Source organism: Hippopotamus amphibius, chromosome 2 (assembly GCF_030028045.1).
Source record: "Hippopotamus amphibius kiboko isolate mHipAmp2 chromosome 2, mHipAmp2.hap2, whole genome shotgun sequence".
Lineage (NCBI taxonomy): Eukaryota > Metazoa > Chordata > Mammalia > Artiodactyla > Hippopotamidae > Hippopotamus > Hippopotamus amphibius.
In genome coordinates this window covers 177,771,610-177,792,322 of record NC_080187.1, presented here as the reverse complement: position 1 = coordinate 177,792,322, position 20,713 = coordinate 177,771,610, and the positions used below count along the sequence as shown (strand labels likewise).

The following is a 20,713-nucleotide window of genomic DNA, read 5'->3' as shown; positions in this document are numbered from 1 at the left end:
TAAAAAAGAATAAATAACAACTCATTTTCCAAACAGAATACAAATGCCAACTTAATAAGATTGAATGCTTAGTTTTGGAACATATGAATGAGATATACCTTAATTACCAGCCATGTTATAGCAGAAGTTTACTCCATATAGTTACATATTTCAGGGGCCATCTTTAATTTACAGTATTTAAAAACCAATACATTGAATCTTATTGGAGGATCCATTCTCTTTGAAAATTGTCCAAAATAAACAATCCATGACGTTTTTACTATTAAAAAGTCGTTGGATAGCAATCAGCGTGTTGATTCAGACTCTGAAATTTCCCATGTGTCGTATTGCTGTTTTGTGCTATTTTACCAAAGAAAAGAATGATCGAATAATTATTCCCCACCTTGATACATTATTGCTGTTATTATTAATAACTAGAGATCTTAGAGCTAGAAGGAAGGGACTTGAAAGAAGAGCTGGAGTACAGATAGAGAGTACTCTTTTCAAATGATTTAGAATGTATTATTTGTTGGTGGCTCTGCTGAACAGCAGCTTCAGTTGCTATAAGCCTCTTGGAACTCTCCCCCAATTCCATCTGGGCTCTCAATCTTTATTATGAGAAATAATATTTTTATATAACCTCTTGAATCTGAATGTTTTGCTTTTCTGAAGTGATTGCTGTGCACACTTACTGTTAGTACTTAATTTGATTTGAGATGATAATATTCAGCAGGGAAGAAAAAGAAAAAGAGGAAAAATCAAGAAGGAAGTGAGATAACATGACAAACCGTAATGATCCTCTGGGGAGCATGGGGTTGTTTGACTGGGTTGACGCCTCCTCTGCACGCCAGTCCATTCTGTTTGCAAATAGGCATTTACTGCTTTTAAACAGATATTACTTTCCCTAATGATCATGACTGCCACCAAACAGGATGCTTTGAAGAGTGTCATTTTTCCTTCTAGGCATAAATTGGTCCTTGTGTGTCTGTTCACTGCTGCACAGCAAGTGGACTGTTTTTTTAATGACATCGGTTATTTGTTTATTCATATGATGTGCGTAAGGAAGTCTTTTTGCAAGGATTGACGGTTCTGCAACAATCCTTTTGCTAACAAAGAAAACAAAGGTGTGTCCAGCTTGGTTTCATGACAGAGAGTTTATTATTGAAATGTCCTGAGCTACAACCAGTAGTATATGGGACCCGGCTTTATGTTGAAAAGGAGAATGAATGATGAGGAGGCCCTGGGGGCAGAGAACATCAGTTCGCCTCAGAGTCCACCCTTGCTAAACTCATCCTTGGGTCACTTGACCTCTGATTAAGTCCTACCTGATGTTATTCTGGGGAATACTACCAAGAGATGGATGCTTGGCACTGTGACCAGTTAAGTAGCTAGAGTTTTATGTAAAATCCCTTCATACAAATATTAACATATTTTCACATTTTGGAGTGATAAAACTTACAGTATGTGAGGTCCCCAGCCACCTTCAGCAGGACATGGGGCTAGAAAGGATGTCACCATCTCCCTCTGAGTCCTCAGTCCTCATCATCCTATGGCAATGACTCTGAATACAGACCTAGCAGCATTTGTAGCGAGAGAAGCTCCGTTTTTGGAGTCAGGCAGCTGTGTTTTCAGGCCAGGCTATACTGGAGCAAGTGACCTCTGGGACACATTATTTCCCCTTTCTGTACCCGGCTTTCCACACCTTCAAAATGCAACCTCCCTCATAGGATCGGGTGAGAATTAAATAAGTGCTGACAAGTGCCTGTGGGTGTGGAAATGAATATTGGCTCCTCTTTTCATCTCTGATCCGCTTCCTTCTGTCACAGATCCTTCAGGCATATTCAAATGCCGCAAAAGAAGGAGAGTCCCATGCTATATGCCCAGGTGCATGTTAAATCGAGGGCTGTATAACTACAAATGGGTTTTGACATGAATGGACATAATGCTTCTGAAAATGAAAGGCTGTAACACAGTTATCAGCTGCACTCCTGATAAGGGCTCTGGTTTTCTCCAAAAGTTGACTTAATCACTGTCAGACTTTTCATACTTAAAAAAAAAGAAAGAGATGAAATATACGTGAAAAAAGAATTGATGTTATGGTTGTATATGATCATGCTTGACTTTAGATTCTAAAATATCTAGAATGCAAGTATGCAATCAGCCTTTTAAACTTGATTGGGAAATGTGACCTAGAAAGATGCTGTTTCTGCAAGAACTTATCTCACAGATAAGCTCACTGAGAGGTGGTCGTTTAAGTCCCCATTTTACTTATGAGATGGTCCCATTAACACTAAGAGGAGCTTCAGGACATCCCTGGTGGCACAGTGGGTAAGAATCTGCCTGCCAGTGCAGGGGACACGGGTTCGATCCCTGGTCCAGGAAGATCCCACATGCTAAGAAGCAATTAAGTCCATGCACCACAACTACTAAGCCTGCACTCTAGAGCCTGTGAGCCACAACTATTGAGCCCTTGAGCCACAGCTACTGAAGCCTGCATGCCTAGAGACCATGCTCAGCAACAAGAGAAGCCACTGCACTGAGAAGCCAGCGCAGCACAACAAAGAGTAGACCCCACTCGCCACAACTAGAGAAAGCCCACGCACAGCAACGAAGACCCAAAGCAGCCAATAAATGAATAAATACATAAATTTATTTAAAAAAAAATACTAAGAGGAGCTTCAACTCCTTTCACTTGCCCCTGTCTTTAGAGTAGGGAATACTGCACGCGGCACAGTTGCTAAAGAAATGCACACGTGTGGTGGCACACTTGTCCTGCTCAGGGATGATGTGTCTGTGCTTTCAGAGAAGCTAAGCGTTGCCTCCTGGCATTGTGTAACCTTGTAAACATCCAAGGAAGCATAATCTTACATTTTGATGTATTCATGTAAAGGTTATTTAAAGTTCATGTCATGAGTTACTAACCTTGCAGCCAAGTTCAAGACATTCATCCATCTTATAAAGTCAGAGGAAATTTAATCACAGAAAGGTGACAACATTATTAAAAAAGACTCCGCTAAAGATGCATCTCCTCTGACATGGTTAAGTAATGAACAAGTCAAAACAGATGCTGATGAGGGGAGTTAGAAGCCCATTGTCTAAAGTTTGAATTCTGGCTGTGCCCAGATGTAGAGATCTTGTGCAAACTCACCCAGAATGAAGAAGGCAAATAGGAGTCTTACCTCTTTGTTCCTGGGACCCTGAGTTCCCACCATCAGTTTCATATTACATCATCCAGGTGTAGCCTCTCAATCTGAGGTTTTCCTCTTCCCTTCATCATAGTCAGAAAAGAGCCATAATGAGAACTGATTTTGGTATGTGTGTGGGGAGGGAACAAGACCGCTGGAGGAACTGTGTACACAGTTCTAGATAAACTTCATCCCCATTGACATTTTTTAAAAGAAAGAAAGAAATTATTTATTTCATGAGTCAGATCCAACAGCAGGCATCCATTACACCTTTAGAATAGGATGGAAGATTTCCTTTGGAGAAAAAGTACAAAGTCACTTCTGCATGTGTTGAGATGTAAGTCCCAGGACCAGCCCATGTATGCTGTAAAGCTAGGATAGCCAGGATGCACCAATCACTGCATTAGGTGTTCAAGTTTGAACTTCCTTTGCACTAGTTGGTAAAAAGCCACTGTGTCAAGCTCTCCAAGTACCAACTCGGTGCTCCCGCTCAGGACCTCCCCTCTCCAGTGCCAGCTCCCGTCAGTTGTTCATCCTGGGGTTGTTACCTGTACCTACTGCCTAATTGACAGCAGCCAGATACCACAGAATTAAATTCTTAACTTGTTTGACTTGATCCTGCTTTTTCTTTTGAAAGGGAGAAAAAGAACATTCTGATTTGGGAAGCTTCCATTTCTGTTTTTAACCTATGGCTGGTCATACACCCCTGCTACAAAAACAATAATATTTTTTTATTAACAAAATAACAGAGCCTATTTGGTGAAATTGCTCTTGTATGCAAAAGCTTGAGGAGTTTATATACCAAAAACTACTCTTTAAAGTCTGCCCCATGTTAGCCTTCACTCACATTTGCTCACAGCAGCCTGTTTTGGCGACAAAGCCAAGTCGGGAGGTTTAGTCCTAGCACTGCCACCTACTGGAAGTTTGACTGTGGGCAAATCTCTCACTGCCTCTGGGCTTTGGTTTCACCATCTCTAAAAGAAAGAAGTCAAGAGGCAAAAGAACTTCCTCCTGTTTGTGATGGCTGCAGTGCACCAAGTTAAAGTGGAAAAGTGTCACCACCTCACTTCCTCTGGTGTGTCCCGTTGACAATAGCCCATCACCTATTACTTGTGGAAATGATAGCCTGTTTGTATTAGCCATTATTCTTGGAGACCCTGGCTCCCATAATTTTAGGTAGATGGATAAATGGATTTATTCTCTCTCTGACTTGGTATGGATGAAGAGAATTTTTTCAAACTCCATCCAGAACAGCAACCCTAAAGCACTAAGTGATGACAGTACAGTTTTAACTTTTTTGAGACATGAATCTCCTATAAGTCACCTTGTGGAAGAATATGGGATCTATTCTGTAGTTTTGATAGAACTTCTTTCTTCAATAAGCCAGATATTATTTTCAGAAATCAAACAATAATAAAAGTCCTCCAAACTAAGGTTTTTTAATGTGTTTTTCCACAGACCAAGTTGTCATTAAACTTAGGTCCCTTCTCTTATTTTCTTTTCTCCTCCTTACTATTCTCTCATGCTATGCTATGATTTTAGAATTTTATGCTGATCTACCAGATTTTAGTGTTTCTCTGATCAACTAATACTAACGAAAATGTGTGCAAGTAATTCACATTTTATTGTTGAACTGGCCTTTTTCGATAACATGACATCTCATTAAAATTTGCCATCTGGAAGAACTTACCTCATGGTAAGAAAACTCCTCTCTGGTGAAAGAAAATTTCTAATTGATTGCAGTATTTCTAAGAAAAAGAAATTCCAAATTTTCTGATGTAGGTACTGACCATTTTCTTTGGGTGGATTTTCTTGCATAAATGGAATTACAAAAAAAGTGCTGCAGACAAATTTAGGCTACAGCATGTTGCCCTTTTGCTAGTTTCTTGATGACATCAGCACGGGACTGGAAAAGTAAAAACAAACTTTAACATCTAATATCACTGCTTACTTCTAGCTAAAACCACAAAATATTCATCAAGTAGGAATTTCATACCCTTTATTCCCATTGGGGTTTTTCGCTATTGTTAAGTATCAGTAGATTCCTCAAATGACTTGAAAGCTTTCAGCAAGACTGGCACACACTAAAATATCCATTTACTGTTTTGTTTTCAATTTTGCTAGCTCAGTGACCTCTCAGAATGGGTATGTTATTCACTCCTTTACTGTATGTGTTCTTTGCATGGACAACTGACTTCAGCTGTATTTGTAATGAACTGGGCTTTTCACTTGTGAATGTTCAGGGCAGTTTCCATCCTTTGTGTCTCTGCAATTAAAAAAAAACACCACACACGTCAGTCTGGTGGAATTAGAGGTGGCTGCACACTTAGAAATTTGTTGCCAAGAAGCTTGTTAAATTGCTGCTCTGAATTTACAAGGATAGCTTGCCTGTGGACTCTTTATTTTCTTTTTTTTTTTCACTTCAAGATATTGAAAATTGTTTTTAAATTCTTTTTCCCTCTGACTATGGTCTAAATGGCCTGTGGCCACAGGGTTCAAGTTGATGAGTTGACAGAAGTGTGCAGCCTTGCCTTACACTCCAAGCTTCTCAGTGCTTCAGACTCGCCTAGTCTATTATGCAACTCCAGCTCTGCTCTTCCAGAATGCTGGAATTCATAATAAAAGTGGAAAAAGCTAGTTTGATATTTTCCCTTTCTCATGCAGCATCCCCAAAGTGAACCAGTGGAAAAATCAAATGTTAATTTCAACAGTTAAGAGTAACCATTAAAGTTAACTAGCTTTTTACATTTATTCATATCCTGAGTAAAAGCATTTTCAAGTAAAGAACCCACAGAATTAAATTTTTAAAGCTCCAGACTCTATCAAACCTCTCCTTTCTGAATATAGTGTTTTAGCTTTAGTGGAATTGCCTGTCCTTTGGTGGAATTTTTTTTTCATTCTGAAGTCTGTACCTCCTGCTTAAAATCAATATGCCTGTGTGATCTTGGGTTATTTTGTAAATGTGATAACGTATAGCTTGGCTGATGTTACACAAACCCTAGAATTCTTCTCATTGTTGCTGTGGACATTTGAATGCTCTGTGAGTATAGTAATGTCATAATGACCTCTGTTGTCTTAGAAAGCTTGAGCTTCTTCCCCAAGGCTGAACTAAAGGTAGTTTTCAGTGGTTGTGTATATTTGTGTGTGTGTGAATGTGCTCTTTACATTTTAATTGCAAAACAATTTAAACATCTTCATTAAAGTTTCTGAGAGGAGTGAGGAAGGATTGGTACTTAAACTTTCTCCAGCACAGACTAAGTAGGTAAATAGTTGTATTCTTACATGGGATGTTTTGAAGAGAAATTTTGCTGATTTTTTTTTTAATAGCTAGTTAGGAGGATGGGCAGAGATGAATTTCAGCTGCATTTAAAAATTTTTTTTAAATCCTGAGTTGTGGGATATTAGAATTAGGGGAAATCTTTCATTTTAATAGCATTGCTTACCTTTTAAAAATGAAGCACGTTTGGAATTCGAGAAATCCTGGGAGAATAGAAGAAACCTTTCAGGTTATTTATTAGACTTTTCCTTTGATCATATAATTTAATAGCTACCAGAGTTTAAATTATACATTTGTAGGGAAAACTGAATGAACTAGAAAAAACTCCAGCTTATTTTCATTTCATAAAAGTGTAATGAAAGCACCTATTTGGAAATTCTGGTAAAGAAAAATTAACTGGGTGCCAGAGAAACCCTAATCTCAACTGGTGCTTTAATCCTCACTGGAACAAAAACCCTGTAGCCAATGGCCCCATCCTATGATTACGAATACTAGTTTTAGAATGGAAGGATCGGGAATGACCAAATGGAATCAGCGGAAAGAAAGCAGGAATAAGAAGATTTAGGGAGTCCATGGTGGAGGAGGAGGAGGAGGAAAGCTAAAGGGAGAATGCTTGTTCTTACCTGGCATCTCCTGCAGCTGAGACTTAGGCTGGTACTGAGGGGGAAGGGAGGTGGGGCTGAGCCTTGATCCTCAGTCCAGAGATGTTGCTCTAACGGGAGGGAGGGAAGGGCAGGACTGCTAGGGGCTGGGCACTGTGGCCCAGGCATTGCTGCTCTCTGGGTCTTGTTCTACCCCTCTGCAAGATGGGGCCTTTGAACTACATTTGCGGCTCCTGAACATCTTAGGATGCTTTTCCAGGACCAGCGCCTGTCCTTGAGGAAGAATCTGAAAGTCATCAGGGAAATTAGGAAAAGAAAGACACTGTACGAATTGTTTCACTAATAAACTTTATAAATGGAAAGGTCTGCCTTTCTGTGATTATGTCCTTTTTAAAAATATGTCTTTTTATGCCATTTTTAAAGTTTATATACTCCATTTGCCGTCATTCCAAAATGTTGGCTGTATTCCCCGTTTTGTACAATACATCCTTGCAGCCCATCCTACACCCAGTAGTTTGTGCCTCATATTGCCCCTCCCGCCTTCAACTGGTAACCGCTAGTTTGTTCTCTCTGTCTGTGAGTCTGCTTCTTTTTTGTAACATTCATTAGTTAGTTGTGTTCTTTGGGCTCCACACGTAAGTGATATCATACTGTGTTTGTCTTTATCTGACTTATTTCGCTTAGCATAATGATTATGTCCTTTTTAGTGTGTTATAACATAATTGGAATAAAGCTGGCATAGTTTCTTTTTGAAAATTATATTGATAGAATAAGTGACAGTGTTGTTTCTTTCCTTTTAAAATGCCCTTATTGGGCAAAAAGTGAGATTGGCAACCATGGATGATCTGTTTTGGTCTTGTTATTGAAATTGCACCAGTTCTTGAACTTGTGAAACCCTAAGGCCTGTTCTCATGTACAGCTTGTGGACTCCATGTTCTAAGTAGTTGCAGCCAAACACCAGACATGTGTTTTGGCTTATTTACAAAGTTTTTTGATAAAACCCAGATAGTTGGTGCCCTTGTTGGTGGTAGTCATTCACATCTTCCTTGATGGATAACTCCAGGTCTTAGCTCCGTGTTGGAAGGAAGAGGCCTCTGAGTTCGTAGGCACCAGTTGTGCCTCCTTTGTTTTTGTTATGGAGAGGAGAGTGGAGCTAGCACGTTATTAAAAAATCACCTGCCGCCATCTCACTGGTGATGTGCGGCTAGATTCTGGGTTCCCTGCCCCATTTCTCTGCTGCTCGTCTGCGTTTATAAGGTGGAGGGCAGTGGGCAGGAGAGTCAGGATGTTGTTCTTAAGAATGAATTAAGAGCTGTGCCTGTGTCAGCGTGGCCAGCACCACACAGGCTTCTGCTGAAGAACAGCATTTGGGAATTTGCTTGAGGAGGTGTTTCCTCTTCCCAACTCCCCTGAGTACTGCTCTCTGGATGGGGCTGGGGCCAGTGGAAACTCATGGCATGACCACTCCTGAAAAATACCTATTTTCATGTCTTTGGTGAGATTATTAGAAAGGTAAGTTGAATACATTGTCTTTTTTTTTAAACTGTGTGTATGTCTTTAAATAGTTATTCTTATCCTGAAGTTTATGACTTGGTATCAGAAATTCTCAAAATTACTTCTGGAATACAAAAATCTCTAGATTTTATCTTATTAGTGGATACAGGTAACTGAATTGTAATTCTTGAGGCACCTTTAGTCAGTCAAGCAGAGCTATCCATGGTGCTGATTCTCTAAGTTACTGCAGCACGCTGTGTTCAGCACACAGCTCCAGGGGCAAGAAGACCTGGCATTTTGCCCCAATAGTTTTTAGGACTGTTTCCCCATGTTACAACCCCAGCAACTTTAGCCTATCCCCTGCCCTCGTGGGGATTTCCCCATGTCAGCTTGCTAAAGGGACTGTTGGCAAACCCTGATCCAACTTTAGGATTTACACAAATTTTGGAAAAAAATGACCTGATGTAATACAGTATCTCAAAATCACATTCTTTCTCTCAGCCTTTAACAGGGCCCAATAACATATTTCTATGCCAATTTCATCCAGAGATTTCCAATAATGGCGAAAAGGGAGGGTGTATATTTAATAAGATGCTAGCATTTCAGAACCTCTTGCTCTTCTCAGGGTTGTACATTTTGTGGTAGATGCAGCTCCCTGTTCTACTCCCGCATTGCACCCAGGCAGGCCTCAGCCCTGGGTGATGCTAAAGGCCTGGGAGAGGTCTGAGCAGCAGAGACACAATTCTCTGACCCCAGGAGGTTGACCTGGGTCACCAAGAGAATGAGTGACCGCTGTTTCCCAGTTCATTGTTCCCTCTGGGCAGCTGCATGAGTGTGCAAGGCAACAGGGGTATACAAATGCATGATTTATTAGCTACACTGATTTCAGTCAGTCTGTGGGAGAAACAATAGAACTGCGGTAGTTCCAGGCTCTCTCAATAATGCAGTCTCTCACAGACATAGAAAACAAACTTATGGATACTAAAGGGGAGAGGGGGAGGAGGGATAAATTAGGAGTTTGGGATTCACAGATACACACTGCTATATATAAAATAGACAAACAACAAGGACCTACTGTATAGCACAGAGAACTCTACTCAATATTTTGTAATAACCTATAAGGAGAAAGAATCTGAAAAAGAATGGATACACACACACATATAAATACATACGTATATATATATAAATACATATACATATATCCTAATCACTTTGCAGTACACCTGAAACTAACATAATATTGTAAACCAACTATACTTCAATTTTAAAAAATCAACATTCTAATAATAAGAGAAAACTCAAAAAAAAGAAAGAATGCACTGTCAAGTTAACCTGTTTATATAAAACTCTAATTCCTTGTCTCATAACCTCAGTCTTTTCCTAAAGCACAAATCCCTCTTACAGTCTTCACTGTATCTTCCCCACAAGTGGAGCTCCCTAGGCCACAATTGCTTCACCTCTAACACTATTGACTTAATTTGCAATTTTTCATTAGGTTTTATTAGATCAAGCTGTTCCCAGGGCAACCAGGAATGATAAGTTCACTTGCTGAATCCTGGTGCTAACAGGTTCATTTGCAACTGATTTCTTGTTTCACCTAGTTTTTTTGTGCTGGCAGGAATGCAAAATGCTCCTGGGTTCTACCAGTGCATTACCCCCATTTTTCTGTCTGTCCATAAGGACTCTCTGACTTGTGTACCTTTTAAAAAATAAATTCACTTCATTTTAATCCTGTTAGTGAACCTTGGCATTTTTCTTTCTTGTGAATAATAAATATCATTCAACATTTCCCTACATTTACACTTGTCTTTCCAAACTTATCCTCCTATATAAAAGGGATGTCTTTGTGTCTGTCCTTTTTATTTCATTTATTTTTCCCCTGTAGTACTTTGCTGCTAAAATGTAGTTCTTTTTTTCCCTAAGTTTATTTATTTATTTACTGGCTGCATTGGGTCGTCTTTGCTGCACGTGGGCTTTCTCTAGTTGCAGTGAGTGGGGGCTACTCTTCATTGTGGTGCGAGGGCTTCTCACTGCGTTGACTTCTCATTGCAGAGCACAGGCTCTAGGAGCACGGGCTTCAGTAGTTGTGGCTCAAGGGCTCAATAATTGCAGCTCGCAGATTCTAGAGAACAGGCTCAGTGATTGTGGCACATGGGCTTAGTTGCTCCATGGCATGCGGGATCTTCCTGGACCAGGGATGGAACCCATGTCCCCTGGATTGGCAGGCAGATTCTTAACCACTCGGCCACCAGGGAAGTCCCTAAAATGTAGCTCCAATAGAAGAAAAACAGCCTCCATTTTAATTTCTTGCATTAAACTATGTTGAAAACTCAGTTGCTTAAATCCCTCCTCTGATGGATGATGTCCTGATTGTTGTATATTGTGAAACATCCCAAATGAATTCAGAGATTTCCATCCTAGACATTCACCCATGTTTCAGTCAATAAGGGCTACTTTAGCTTATGCTCAGGTCTCGCGCAAAACATAAGTACACTCAGCCCCAAATGATCCTGTTGTTAGCATATATACCTATGTGTATCCCTCCAAACCAAAAGACTTCCAAACCTATAAGATTGATTTGAAATATACTCACTTGATCTGGAACAGAAGTCTCAGGTTGAATCCAGTTTTTTTTTTTCCTACTAATCCCAGGGTCCTCAAGAGCAGGGAGGACTGAGACCACACCCCAAGCACAGGTCCCCAGCCTCCCTAAAGCTGGGGCCACCTGGCTCCAGATGGTCCAGTTTGTGGCCCACAAGACCTTGTTCAGCATTCTGTCCCAGATGGAGCACCTGCAATTCTTCGTAACAGATTTTTTTTTTTTTTTTTGAAAAGCAATCCCTATGATAGTTCACCAATAAGAGACAATCTGGGTTACCATGTTATCACAATCAGTGCAAGAACCAAACCCATGACTCAGTGTTCTCCCACCTTCTAAATAGCCTTTCTACCTTATACTTTTGTTTTATAATCTAGTGAGTGAAGAATAACATCGATATAGGACTATCATAATTTGAACTTAGAATCCCTGCTGTAAGACTAATAGGAGCTCATATGTATGTTGTGGTGACCCTTTCACATGCTATGTCACCATGCTCTAGTATCATCTTAGACTCACACCTCTCTTCAGACACCTGACATGTTCCAAAATGCAGCCGTCATTTTCTCTGTGATGCTCAGACCCCCTCTGGTCAAAGAGGGCGCATGTTAGCCTTTTTAGCATTTCTGCTGAGGTCTTTGAGAGAAGTCTTGCTTCCTTGCAGGAGTAAGGTAGCCCAGGCTCATATTAACTTTTCCTTTTCTTTTTCTTTTTTGTCATGCAATTACACAACTCTTTAAACATCCCAGGTTGCATTTCATGGTGAATGATGTTAGAGACCTTAATGTCAGAGACCAGACTCTGTGGTGAGAGATGTATGTTACATATGTTACATTGGCCCCTCCACGACTAGTGGGAAGGAGGTATTAGTATGATACCAAAAGAAAGATTTCTTAAAGCACTTAGTGATCAAAACTTCATTTTTATGAAGAACCTGAATTTAAAGTTCACAATGATAACTCCAATATAATTTCAGCCTTACTTAATTTTTCCTGTCTTATTAAAACATGAGCACTTATTAAATATTTTTTCTCTTTGAGATGACAGGTTTCCTGCTATAGTGTATTGTGCTGTCCTTTCTCCATTTATTTAAAAAGCACTTAGGGAATACCTTCAGTATGTCCTTCCCATCCTCTGGTTTCATGGCACAGTTTTCTAGTGTATTAAGGAAGATCTTCTTCATACTGCATAGACAGTTATAGATGAGTATTGATTACTAGACAGTGATAAGTTACCAGGAATTTTTTAGCTGCTCTGGCTCAAGACAGTCTGTCTGTTTCTCTGACTTTCTCTCTCACCGCAGACTCATTTTTTTTTTTTCTGGATGCTTAATTCAGTTTTATTCTCATCACCACAGACTCTTTAGATAACATATTTACTTCTTCAGGTTTCTGAGCATCATTCACAGTCAGCAGTGATCTCTCCCAGCATAAAGAGCAGAAATCAACTGCAATATTCTTTTTGTTGTTGTTGTTTAATTGAGATGTAATTGATATACAACACTGGTATACAGCATGACAACTTGGCATACACATATTGTAAAATGATTACTGTAATAAGTTTAGCTGATATCCATCACTTCATATACATAGTTACAAAAAGTTTTTTTTTTCCTTGTGGTAAGAACTTTTAGGATTTGCTCTCTTAGCAACTTTCAAACATACCATACAGTTGTGTTACCTATAGTCATCATGTTGTATATTATATCCCCAATGCTTATTTATCTTATAACTGGAAGTTTGTATCTTTTAACTACCTTCACCCAATTCCAACACTCCCCACTCCTTGCCTTGGTAACCACAAATCTGATATCATTTTCTATGAATTTGGGTTTTTTTAGATTCCACATAGACGTGAGATTATACAGTATTTGTCTGACTTATTTCACTTAGCATAATGCCTTCAAGGTCCATCCATGTTGTTGCAAAGCAGGATTTCCTTCTTTTTATAGCTGAATAGTATTCCACTGTACCACATTTTCTTTATCCATTCATCGTTGATAGACATTTAGGTTGCTTCCATATCTTAGCTATTGTAAATGATGCTGCACTGAACATGGGGGGTGTAGGTATCTCTTTGGCATAGTCATTTCATTTCCTTCAGATAAATAGCCAGAAGTGGAATTGCTGGATCATATGGTAGTTCTATTTTATATTTTTTGAGAAACCTCCATAACGGTTTTCCACAGTGGCTGCACTAATCTACATTTTCACCAACTGTGTATGAGGGTCTTCTTTTCTCTGAATCCTTGCCAGCATTTGTTGTCTTTTCCCTTTTTAATAATAGCCATTTTAACAGGCATGAGGTGATATCACAGAATTTCCCTAATGATTAGTGATGTTGAGCACCTTTTCATATACTTGGCCATTTGTGTGTCTTTGAAAAAATGTCACTTCAAATCCTTTGCCCATTTTTAATTTAATTATTTGGAGGTTTTTTTGCTATTGAGTTGTCTGAGTTCTTTAAGTATTTTGATACTACCCTCTTATCAGATATATGATTTGCAAATATTTTCTTCTATTTCCAATTTGTTGATTGTGTGCTTTGCTATGCAGAAGTATTTATGTTTGATGTAGTCCTGATTGTTTAATTTTGTTGCATTTGCTTTGGGTGTCATATCCAAAAAATCATTGCCAAGGCCTATGTCAAGGGATTTTTTTCTCTCTGTTTCCTTCCAGGAGTTTTATGGTTTCAGGTCACATATAAAAGTTTTTAATCCATTTTGACTTAATTTTGAGTGATGTAAGATCATTCTTACACATGAATATCCAGTTTTCCTCGCACCATTTAATGAGATCATTCTTTTACATATGAATATCCAATTTTCCCAGCCGCAATTATTGAAGAGACTGTCTTTTCTCCATTGAGTATTCTTGGCTCCCTTGTCAAGTGTTAGTTGATCATGTATACATGAGTTTAGTTCCGGGCTCTTAATTCTGTTCCATTGGTCTATATGCCTGTTTTTTATGCTAATACCATACTTTTTGATTACTGTATCTTTGTAATATAGTTTGGTTCCATGCAAATTTTAATAGTGTTTTTTCCTATTTCTATGAAAAATGCCACTGGAATCTTGATCAGGATTGCATTGATTCTATGCATGGCTTTGGGTAGTATGGACATTTTAACAGTATTCTAATCCATGAACACAGGATGTCTTTCCATTTATTTTTGTCTTTTTCAGTTTATTTCATCAGTATCTTGTATTTTTCAGTGTAAAAATCGTTTACCTCCTTGGATAAATTTATTCCTAAGCATTTTATTTTTTGATGTTATCATAAATGGGATCATTTTCTTTATTTCTTTTTCAGCTAATTTGTTGCTTGCAGTGTTCTTTTCTGTACCAAATCATCACATTGTAAATATTAATCATCACATCACAACCCCACTGGGAAATGATTGATTGATTTTTCTCCAGCCATTGAAGGAGGCAAACATCAGCACAACTGAGATTTAGTTTTGCTTATTTGGGCATAATTTTTTTTTCAAATTGTAACCCATACCTGGTGTTTCTGAGCCAGCCACTCTCCTTCTCTTCTTAGAGATAGCAGGTGCTAATTTTAATGTGCCTTTCTCCCCTTGCCCACAAAGCTTTACTGTGGTTTCTTGCAGCTCTAGTTGGGTTTTACTGTCAGTCCCAGTTGGTTATCCTCTCAATGTCAGTGATGAATTTACTCCCTGCGCAGTGGGGAGAAGATAGATCAGATAGCGCTTCCTCTATCCAGATCCTGGCTTCCATTCACAGACCAGCAGAGGAGACATTTGAAAAAGAAAAAGAAGTTTTATTTATTTTTTTAATTAATTTATTTTTTATTTTTTAAGCTTTATTGGAATATAATTGCTTTACACTGTTGTGCCAGTTTTTGCTGTACAACAAAGTGAATCATCTGTATTTATGCAAAAAGTTTTATTTTTCTCTTTGGCAGAAGAGCCAGTTGTTGGCAAGAACACTTAGACTTAAGCTGGGCTTTTGAAAGCAACCATGGGAATTGCACTGCCCAAGTGTTAGATGATTAAAAACAACTCTAAGGGACATTAGAGGGAAAAGTAGAATGTTATAAGATAGAATGCAGGAGGGCACACTTAAGGGCTGAGGACACAGGAACCAGAGTTAGAACAGAAGATTGGAAGTGACTGATTGGGGAGGGGGTGACCAAGTAGAGAAAAAAAATAAAAGTCCCTCCCCCTCATCTGTTCTGTTTTTTGCCCCCAACTTCATCTCTTCCCAGGCCTTATGAACTCCAGACTGGTGGGAGAGGGAAGGCCAGACTGCAGATGACGCAGCGTCGGAAGAGTCTAGCTGGTCTTGGACTCCATGAAAATGGGTGCAGAGATCTAGATGTCATCAGAGTGGGCCTGGAACTCTTTTTCTACCAAGTCTGAATTGTCCATAGCCCTCACCACACAGGTTTTACAGTAGAAATTTGTGTCTTTCCATCTGTCACATACGTGGCAGCGGAACTAAGAGAGAGTTATAGTTAAACATTAGTCCTAGAGCTGTCAAGGGCAAGGGGGAGCAACCATGTGTGTTCTTTGCTTTGGTAGGATCCTGGAGAAATGCTGAAAGGAAAATCAGCAACTGGTCCAGAATGATGCTTCTGAGAGCGGGGAAGTATTGGGTTGGCCAAAAAGTTTATTTGGTTTTTCCATGTTACCAAAAAACCCAAATGAACTTGTTGGCCAACCCAGTACTTGCTGACCGTAAGCATCATACTGATTACTTAGATGAAGGGTCCAGTGTGGCTGGGGAAGGGTCCAGAGGGGTGGTGGCTCTGAAGCTTGGCTGTGCGTTGGAATTACCTAGGATCCCAGGACCCACCAGAAGCTTACCAAATAAGAGTCCTAGCGAAATGGCCCTGCTTTGAGACTGTAGTTTTTTTTTTTCTTTGCTTTGTTTTCATTTTGAAAGCTCCACCAGTGATTCTGATGGATAGCTGGGATTGAGGAGCACTTCTGAGTAATCAACCCCTGAGAAGTTCAGAAGAATCATTGCCATTGCCCTCTGAGCAGTGTATGGTCCACAGATATGCAAGAAGTATCAGGAGCACCTGTTCTATGCATCCACAGGCCCGCACATACACAGAACTCTTTGAGAATCAGCTTCTCCACCTAAGGCCACTTCAGTACTTCAAGGAAAGATCGGGCTTTTGTTTGTTTGTTTTGCTTGGAAATGTAAACTTGGCCCTAGGCTTACTGTGTAGATGTAGAGAGAACAGGATGCATTTATCTCTATCCAGCAAGATCAGAATTGGGAAGAGTGCAAGGGGGTCAGAGGGATGAAGGAAACAGATGTTGTGTTGATAATGTCCGGGAGAGAAAAAAATAGGTTAAAGAGTGCAGGAGAGAGGGAGGAGGATCTAACAACAAAATATATTTGAGTTCAATTTCTTCTTCATAGCCCATATGAGTAGAGGGGTTTGCACACAGTAGGACTCAATAGTGGTTTCATGATAAAAACTTACTCCTATTTTATTAATTCTCAGGATGAATGGTGATTTTTTTCTCCTAGAGACATAGTAGATTAAAGACAGTATTTGATTTTTCATGTCAAGGTAATCTGACCTTTTAGATGTTAAACTCTTTGTACAAAATATTTGTTATACATTACCTTGGGTGAAAGAAAATGGTGGAGCAAAGTTCTTAGTCTTGACTCTATGTGGCCGCTGGTTGACTGTTTCATCAGAAGTCTGATGAATGATGAGGATGGCTGGTTCAAATAAAAACTAGATCAGTGACTGGAAAACAAATCTAGTTGACAGGGTCCTTGTATGTAGAGAATGAACTTGGCAGGGTCAGACTCTTAGAAATCTGTTAGTCAGCTATAGGAGAAAGGGGAAAAATTAATTCAGAGAAGAAAGTAATCACTTCACTTCTTTCAGAGTATACTTGTCATCAATCTAAATGTCATTAATGCTCTGACAAATATCTCCTGTCAATTTGCTTTATTAAAAGATACCATGAAAGGAAACGTGTTCAAGCTGCCATCTTGGCTATCTGGTTTCCCTGTGAAGTGTATCTTCAAAGAGAAGCACGGGCACGTCTAGAATGATCCCAGGCTCAATTTGGAGGCATCCCAGTGGCCACCTTTTCCTCCCTCAATGGAGAATGCTTATCCTCCTGTTTCAGCGTCAGCATTTGTAAAATCCCAGCTGTGTGGGAACATCCAAAAGTCATTTAATTTGTTCTCCAAACATCGTGGGTTGGGAAGGAGGGGAGGGAACATGGTGGCATGTGCTCACCGTGTTCAAAGAGCCGAGACCCTTGTCTTTAAAGACTTGAAAGGCAGGAGATTTCTCACTTGCCTTTAGTCATGCATTCAGGGCTCAAATCTGCACCATCCACAGGCTCTTCCTTCTCGTGACTTGAAGTGCTCACAGGAAATAATGAACTCAGGGTCATCACGGCAGCAACTCTGCGATCCCTAAGTCACCTGAGCCCTCTCTCTGATTTTCCTTACCTCTTCGGCCAGATCTGTGCAAAAGAGAAGCCATGTGAGCACTTTCCTGGAAGAAAATACCTCCTTGCTGTGCAGGTTCTTGTGACAGATGATGCTTATGAGCCAGAACTTACATTTTCTCACATCAGGCTCTGGCTTTTCATCCTTTTGTCCTGAACTACTTCCATGTGGCTATGACATTAATGACTGGAACAAAAATAAGATTGCTAAAATCTTCTTACCTGGGAAGAATACTTCTAGGTGCTTCCAAGAGGGTGAGTTGGCTGAATTCAATGAATTATAAACTACGAGAACGGTACATTTGGCCTTCAGTGCTAGATGGTCAGGGGATGGATTGTTTGGGGTTTGCCTGTGTTTTCTCTAATTAAGAAGTAAAAGAAAGAAAAGAGACTAGCCTGCCTTTGTGCACAACTCTTGGAGCCTTCTGTTCTTGGGCCCTGGGATATGCAGTGATGGGGAGGGAGCAGCCCTGAGGGGTAGGAGGTTGGGCTCCCTGGAGTCACGGTCACCCTGCTGACCTTGCTGGGAGAGCATGGCCTCAGACAGAGCAAGTTCTGCCGTAGGCCCTCTGCAGACCAGCTTTAGCCTTTTTCCTTTGGGATTGTACTGTGCCTGCAGCCTGTGAATCGTGGATCTATCTTGTCAGTAAGGCAACTAGGGAGACTGTCGTGATCATTGAACTTGGGGAAGTGGGCTCTCAGATGCTGCACTTCCTCCTCTTTTCTGAACTTCATTAAAATTCTATTTCGTGGTTGTGGTTTTTAACAATATCCCAAGAGGCCCATGAAGGATGCCAAGAACGTGGCCTCCTTTCATGTGTGTTTACCTTAAGGGCCTGCACTGCCGTGGTCGAATTGGCCCAGACTCATTTGAAGCTTTTCTTTTAGAGGAAACCTCATTAGGGACTCCGTCCTGATGCCGTGGCTTTCTCTATAGCTAATGGCTCAGAAATCTTTGACTAAGAGTCTTAGATCCATATTAATCATCCTTTCACAGGTGGAAAATCAAGGTGTCAAATTATAAGAATGATACTTCAGACTTATTATAGTGTCTTTATATCCCTTAAAGTGAGGAACCAAAAGCTGGACTTGACAGTTACCTAGCTGAAGAGTAGAATATCTGACCCAGAAAAGGTGGTGAAGAAAAGCGTTTATTGTCCTGCGTTGGGTTTTTCAGAATTTCACACATAGTGAGCGAATTAAGATGGCTAGAATGTGCTTGTGGAATTGCTGCTGTCATATTCCCTGGTTCTGACTCCAAATCACAAGTCAGACTAATCTGTACGTGTGCATTCCCACCCCTGGTCTTTCTAAATTCCAGTATGCCGCTTTAACTATCATTAAAGAGGGAAAATTGTCTCTGTTACCAGGAATTTCCAGTCCAAGACCTGTTTGGAAAGTGCCCCAACAGTTCCTTCGGTGCCATTTGAGCTGGGGAGTCCCATCTGCCCCACTGATTATGCAGTTCTATCTGTCAACCCCTCCTAGAACAGTGGGGTACTTGAGTAGGGTCTTGGGAATTTGGCCAGACGGGCGTGATGGCTCGTAGCAGTCAAGGAAGGTGGACCTGGAATCTTCTGGCTTGTGGAGGCAGCCTTGGGAAGCATGGAATAGTGTAGGAACCAAGTCCCTAGGAACAAGGATGGGATCCAAGGTGAAGGAGCCACTAAGGGCTGTCAGAAGAGCCAGTGTGTTTGAGATCTAAGCAACGGTGACTCCCTGGGCAAGAGATTTTCCCTGCGGAGTCTGGGGCTAGGCCTGAGGGAACTCAGAGGAGGACAGAGGTATCTTAGATACAGGCTGCCTCTCTGGGCTTTCTATCCGACAGCAGCGTGGGGCTCGACTCTGGAGTAAGCGTCTAACTGCAAGCATGCTAGGTCTGCCTTGCCAGCCACCTTTCAGGCAGGTAAGGTCCTCTACAGAGAGCCCTGGCAAATTAAACCTCAAACTGGAGTTTTAACAGAGACAGAACACTTTTGTAGCCCTCCATTATTTAAACACATGCAGCGTGGTGTAGCCGCCACGCACACACACGTTTTGCTGAAATGATCACGTGGTAGTAGTGCTAAAGAAAAATTTGAAAAAGGAAAATCCAATGGTTCTGCAATCACCCAAATGACTATTTCATTTTTATAGGTTTCCTTATCATTCTTGCATGTGTATATGATAGTAGAAGGCATTTTGCATTCTGCCTTTTTCATGATAGTCTATTATAACCATTTTCTGTGTTTCCAGCAGCCTCTGTAAATTGACTTTGTTAATGGTTGCAGGATAGAACATCCTGAAGAAGCCCCATGTTTTATTAGATACTTTTCTCTTGGATATTGAAGTCCTTTCCAGGTTTATGTTTGCTCCGTTATGATGCTCTTTTCACCACAATGTGTATACTGTTTTGCTTTTTTAAAAATCACTCCCAGAAGTAGGATTACTACAGCAAAGATTATTGACTTCTTTGTGGCTCTTTTTCGGTATTACCATAGCGCTTTGCAAAAGAGTTGTACTCAGTGCCGCTTGTACAGCGTAGCACCAGCTACATTGCAGCTCTGATGGCATTAAGGCTTTTTCCCCAATTTTGAAAATTTAGTTGATGAAAAATGATACATCAAAGTTGCTTTAATTGTCATTCCTTTCATTACTAGAAGAGCTAAGATCTCTGCCATATGTTTTAATTTTATTCCTGATACGCATCACGTATTCATATCCCTTGCCCGTTTCTTTATTTGGTGCTTTTTTTCCCTACATTTCAATGAGATGTTAATCCTTTTGTTGAAGCCATACAAAGAATTTCTGTAGTCTATTACATGTTGATGTTCCCATTGTTCTGAAGTTTAGTAATCTTGGTAAAATCCTGTCTTTTTATTTCCTTTGAGTTTATCTGTTGCTTCAGAACATGGATAAGTATTAGGTCCGTAAAAGAATGTGGACTATTTATTACATTCTAGTTGCCTTAGAATTTAATTTTAAAAGGAATTATCTAATTCTGCTACCCATCCAGAATCTATCTTTTATATTTCCTGTGGCTCTTACTGAATACTTTTCTGTTTTGCTAGCCGCATATCAAAGAGACATTTGCTTAATAATCCTGCCTTCCCTCATTGTACTAAAAATCTGCTTTATCATA

At 40.1% G+C, this 20,713-nt stretch overlaps 1 protein-coding gene across 1 annotated transcript in view; it reads left to right on the top strand.

The window, feature by feature from the left end:
- Positions 1–20,713, top strand: part of RYR3 (ryanodine receptor 3) — a 361,967-nt gene that overhangs the window by 32,129 nt on the left and 309,125 nt on the right. Inside the window, 1 exon segment of the mRNA XM_057721476.1 lies at positions 5,289–5,309. Coding sequence (XP_057577459.1) covers positions 5,289–5,309 — 21 coding nt within the window.